This window comes from Aptenodytes forsteri, unplaced genomic scaffold, assembly GCF_000699145.1.
Source record: "Aptenodytes forsteri isolate BGI_AS27 unplaced genomic scaffold, ASM69914v1 Scaffold368, whole genome shotgun sequence".
Taxonomy (NCBI): Eukaryota; Metazoa; Chordata; class Aves; order Sphenisciformes; family Spheniscidae; genus Aptenodytes; species Aptenodytes forsteri.
Window position 1 is genome coordinate 94,691 of NW_008794884.1, and position 4,584 is coordinate 99,274.

The window sequence follows — 4,584 nt, forward strand, 5'->3', positions numbered from 1 at the left end:
GGGGGCCATGCCCACCGCCTGCCGGGTGCCGATCACCTCCAGGGAGAGTCGCAGCAGGGGCTGGGTGAAGCCGTGCTCGATGGCGTGGCAGAGGTAGAGGCCAGTGTCGGCGCGCTGCACGCTGCGCAGCAGGATGCCCCGCTCCGTCTGCACCACCCGCTCATCCACCTGCACCTGTGGCACCCACAGGGATGGGTGGTCAGCTTGGCACGGCATGGCATGGCCCCGCCAGCGGCACCCGGCCGGGGAGAGCCTACCTCTCGCTGGGGGTCATCCAGAGTGTGCTGGTACGTCCAGAGGACACGGGCTTGCAGGGATTTAGGGATGCACTCCAGGAAGGCGGTGCTGCCCTCCACCCCATAGAGCTGCTTCTGGGGCACGCTGCCCCGCCGGGGGTCTGGGGGGACATGGCCCGGCTGTCAGCCCCCTGCCCCGGCAGGGCTGACCCCCCGTGGCCGGGTCCCAGCTCACCTTCGGAGCAGAGCACATTGGGGTCACCGTTGCGGACATCCTGCCGACGGAAACGCCTGCGGGAAGGTGGCGGAGGAGCGGGGGCTACAGCAGCATGACCTGCACCCCTCACCGTGGCCTTGGGGCAGGCTGGCCGCCCCAGTGCTGCGCCCCAGCATGTCACCTACCTCTTGGTGTTGGGCACGTAGCGGGTGCAGGCGGTGCCATCCCAGGCGCAGTATGGGTCCCGGGCCAGGCAGCACTCGGCACAGGCTTTGCCGTAGGCGCCACAGCGGTGCAGGGGCAGCTGGGCCAGCGCCGCGGCCGAGCCGGCATAGAGCTGTTGCTGGAGGGGGTGCGGAGAGCAGAGCTGAGCACCTTGGGGCCTCAGCACGGGGCCGGGCAGAGCCACGGCAGGACACGGGGACCCACCTGGGGTCCCCCCTTACCCGCTTGGAGGAGAGCTGCAGGCTGGTGATGGGGGAGGCGTCCTGCGGGCAGAGTGCAGGCAGGAGTTAGGGCGTGTGGGGGGGACCCAGGCATCCGGGCTGCCGGCTCCCACGTCCCAGCAGCTGGAGCGCCCTGGCATGACCCGGAGCATGGGCAGCACAAGGGGGTGCTGGGGGGGGTCCAACTGGGAGGGCATGGAGCCCCCTCCTCACCTGGAAGACCTGCAGCTCCTCCAGCAGCAGCGGCTCCATGCGGTGCCAGCTCTCCTTGGGCACCGAGACCACCTTCAGCACCGTGCCCATGTCTGTGGGCAGGGAGGGGTGAGGCCGGGGGTCCCAGCCCCGGCATCCCCCAGCTCTCTCCCCTGCCCCAGCCCCAGGGTCACCACGTGCCTGTGCCGATGAAGAGGACATCGTAGTGTCCATCAGCAGCAGTGACACGGTCCACGGCGATGCGGGTGAAGGTGTAGGGCACGGCGGCTTGCAGGAAGAGGGGGCGCTGGCCGTGGGGCAGCACTGGGTTGTACATCAGTGGGTGGTGCCGGGCAAACTGGATCACCTCGTCCGGGAAGTCCTTGGTGGAGCTGAAGGTGCCGAAGGTTTTGCTGGGGCACTGTGGGGAGGCGGCGCTGGCTGAGCAGGGTCTCGTTCCCCACAGCCCCCACCCCAGGTACCGGCATCCCACCAGCGGCACCAGCTGGGACGCCCCTGTGCCACGTACCATGCCCGGACGGGGGTACGGCACGCGCCCCTGGTACGACACCCACTGGTAGTTGGGACCCTCCTTGTGCGCGAAGGGGCCCAGGAAAGCCCGGCGGATGTCGGCCATGGTGTAGACGCAGACGGCCGAGCCCTGGAAAACGGAGCTGGTGGGAGAGAGAGGGGGCAATGTGAGGGGCGAGGACGGCACCGCCAGGCACGGGGGGGAGCGTTGCGGGGGGGGAGCTTGACCTGGAGGTGGAGAAGACGGCGTAGACCAGGGGGTTGCGCTTGTCCCTTGTCTGCAGCAGGAAGACGTCCCCTGCAAGCCGGGAGGGCGTCAGCACCGCCCTGATGTGCCAGGGCCACCCGTGGGCATCGCGGGGGGCCACCCCCACCCCCCCACTCACGGAGCTCATCGAAGTGGGTGTCCGCCCCGTCGGGTCCTGGCACGGCGCAGATGAGCCGAGCCTTCAGGAAGGTCGTCCACTTGTTCACCAGGCTGCGCTGCCCTCCCACGTCGTTCTGCCAGGAGAGGGAGGGTACCGATGTCAGCAGTGGTGGGTGGCATCCACGGGTGCCCCCAGCCCCCCCGCCCACGGATGCCCTCACCCGGCAGATCTGACCGATGCGGGCAAAGCTGGTCTTGCCCAGCCCCTGCTGCCGCTCCACTGCCGTCTCGCGGAAGAAGAAGTAGATCTTATCGTCATCGGGGTCCTCGCTCTCCGGCACCCAAAAAACGGCCACGAACTTGGGCTCTGGGGACAGAGGGGTGCCACCTCCAGTGCCCCCGCTAGCTCTGCTCCCCGGGGACCCTCGGGCACCCGCTGGGGTCCCAGGAGGGTGCAGACCCCCCCCTGCCCAGCTGCAGGGCAGAGGCAAAGTGAGGGTGGGACCTCACCAAGCACCGGGGGTCTGCAGGGGGCACAAGGACCCCCCCAATCACCCTCCGCAGGCAGCGGAGGGCGGGGTGCGGCCGAGCCTGAAGGACTCGTTGCCCCGATGCCTCCAGGGAGCAGTGATGCTGCACCAGGGTGCCGGCGGCCCCGCCGCCCTCATGCTCCAGGGCACTGACCGTTGAGCCAGCGGGAGTCGTGCTGCTCGGTGCGGATGGAGGGACGCCGGCCCAGGCTGCGGAAGATGGTAAAGTCACGGCCCATCAGATCGGTGGCCACCCCGGAGTAGAGCTCCTCGCCTGACAGGCACCAAGGGAAGTGTTAGGGGGGACGCCCTGGCAGCCCCCTGCCACACTGTCCCCCAGTGCTGGGCTTGGCTCTCCCTTACCCACGAGGATGGAGGCGGCTGCGTGCTGGGGGTCGTATGGACTCTTCCCCTTGCCGTCCTCAGTGCGCTGGGGGTCCAGCTTGAAGACAGGCTCCTGGAGGGGGGTAAGGACAGGAGGTGGGCGGGCAGCAGCAGCTGGGGGCCACAGTGGTGCCGGGGGCAGGGGGGGCTCACCTCACCATGCTGGCCGGCCTCCACAAAGGCGCAAACAGGGTGGAAGGCACCGGTGCCGCAGGCGTACAGGTGGGTCCGGTTGTAGGGGTGCAGGATCTTCACGAAGTTCATGCACTCGGCCTGGGGGCAGGGGGAGGCAGTGCTGGGGCGGCCCCCCTGGCACCCCCCTGGCACCCCCCGGCACCCCTTGGCACTCACAGTGATGTCCTTGCCAGCCCAGTTGCACTCCTCCCTCCACTCCACCGGTGCCGGCCAGTAGATCTGCGGGGGGAGAGGGGGATGCTCACAGTCCCGGGGTGCGCCTGGGGCTGCCCAGCCAGCACGTCCCCCCCCTCCGTTACCTTCCTGTCTCGCTGGCTGATGTCATCCAGGGCCAGGGAGAGGAGATGGTTCTGGGCGCCGGCGAAGAGGCGGCCGCGCTCCTCGTCCAGCAGCAGGGCCTCGTAGCAGCACGAGCGCTCCAGCGCGAAGAGGCGCAGCCCGTGGCGAGCCTGCAGTTCTGCCAGGACCCACCAGCACTGCTCAGCCCGGCCCCGCCACAGCATGGCACCCGCTGCTGCCTGGCACACTCCCCTGCCCTGGACACATGCCCTGGGGGGACCTGGGTCTGGCCATGGCCCCCCTGCCACGCCATCCCCTCCCCCAAACCTGTCCCACTGGCTTGACCGGGTTCATCAACCCCATGCCGGCCCAGCACCCATCCCCACACCAACCTGACACCCATATCTGCACTGCCCAGCACCCATCCCCACACCACCCAGCACCCATCCCCGAAGCACCCAGCACCCAACCCTGAGCCAGCCCAGCACCCATCCCCGTGCCGGCCCAGCACCCATCCCTGCACCGCCCACCCTGGCGGCAGGCAGTGGGGGAGAAGGGGCCATTCCCTGCCCTGCGGAGCTAATCCCACCGCGGCGGGAACAAACAGTCCTTTGTCAGGCTGGGAGGAGAGTGCTCGCCAGGACCTGCCGCCGGACAAAGCCCCCTGTGCCGTACTGGAGCCCACAGGGTGGCCAGTTGGGACACGGCACCAGCTCCCCCACCGGCACATCGTCCCCACTGGGCACGGCACAGCTGGGACTGGGAAGTGCCACCATGGTGCACCACAGGGGGACAGGCACCTGAGCCGGCACATGCCAGGGGCTGAGAGCGAAGGCCCAAGCACAGGCACGGCCCCGAGGGCAGGCAGATGGCCCTGTGGGGGCTGGCATCCGGTGAGGAACCTGGCAGCCCATGCCAATGCCTGGTAGCCTGTGGGGAGGGCAGTGCTGGTGCCGGTGAGGTGGCAGTGTGGGGGTTTCGCACCCTTCCCGCCATGCTGCCCCCCGCCCCCCCCAGGATGCTCCCATCCCCCGGGGGGCATCAGGTGAGGAACCTGGCAGCCCATGCCAATGCCTGGTAGCCTGTGGGGAGGGCAGTGCTGGTGCTGGTGAGGTGGCAGTGTGGGGGTTTCGCACCCTTCCCGCCATGCTGCCCCCCGCCCCCCCCAGGATGCTCCCATCCCCCGGGGTGATGCTTCGTGCTCACA

The 4,584-nt window shown here is 69.4% G+C and overlaps 1 protein-coding gene across 1 annotated transcript in view; it reads right to left on the reverse strand.

Annotated features, from left to right (window-relative positions):
• SEMA3B (semaphorin 3B) overlaps window positions 1–3,601 on the reverse strand; it is a 4,655-nt gene extending 1,054 nt beyond the window's left edge. Inside the window, exons 1-16 of the mRNA XM_019470877.1 lie at window positions 3,398–3,601; window positions 3,255–3,317; window positions 3,057–3,176; window positions 2,883–2,976; window positions 2,674–2,793; window positions 2,211–2,356; window positions 2,009–2,123; window positions 1,851–1,920; window positions 1,621–1,765; window positions 1,293–1,512; window positions 1,113–1,204; window positions 900–941; window positions 639–796; window positions 472–527; window positions 258–397; window positions 16–174 (exon numbers count right to left, since the gene is read on the reverse strand). Coding sequence (XP_019326422.1) covers window positions 16–174; window positions 258–397; window positions 472–527; window positions 639–796; window positions 900–941; window positions 1,113–1,204; window positions 1,293–1,512; window positions 1,621–1,765; window positions 1,851–1,920; window positions 2,009–2,123; window positions 2,211–2,356; window positions 2,674–2,793; window positions 2,883–2,976; window positions 3,057–3,176; window positions 3,255–3,317; window positions 3,398–3,601 — 1,944 coding nt within the window. The remainder of the gene's footprint in view (window positions 1–15; window positions 175–257; window positions 398–471; window positions 528–638; window positions 797–899; window positions 942–1,112; window positions 1,205–1,292; window positions 1,513–1,620; window positions 1,766–1,850; window positions 1,921–2,008; window positions 2,124–2,210; window positions 2,357–2,673; window positions 2,794–2,882; window positions 2,977–3,056; window positions 3,177–3,254; window positions 3,318–3,397) is intronic.
• Between the last annotated feature and the right edge of the window lie 983 nt (window positions 3,602–4,584).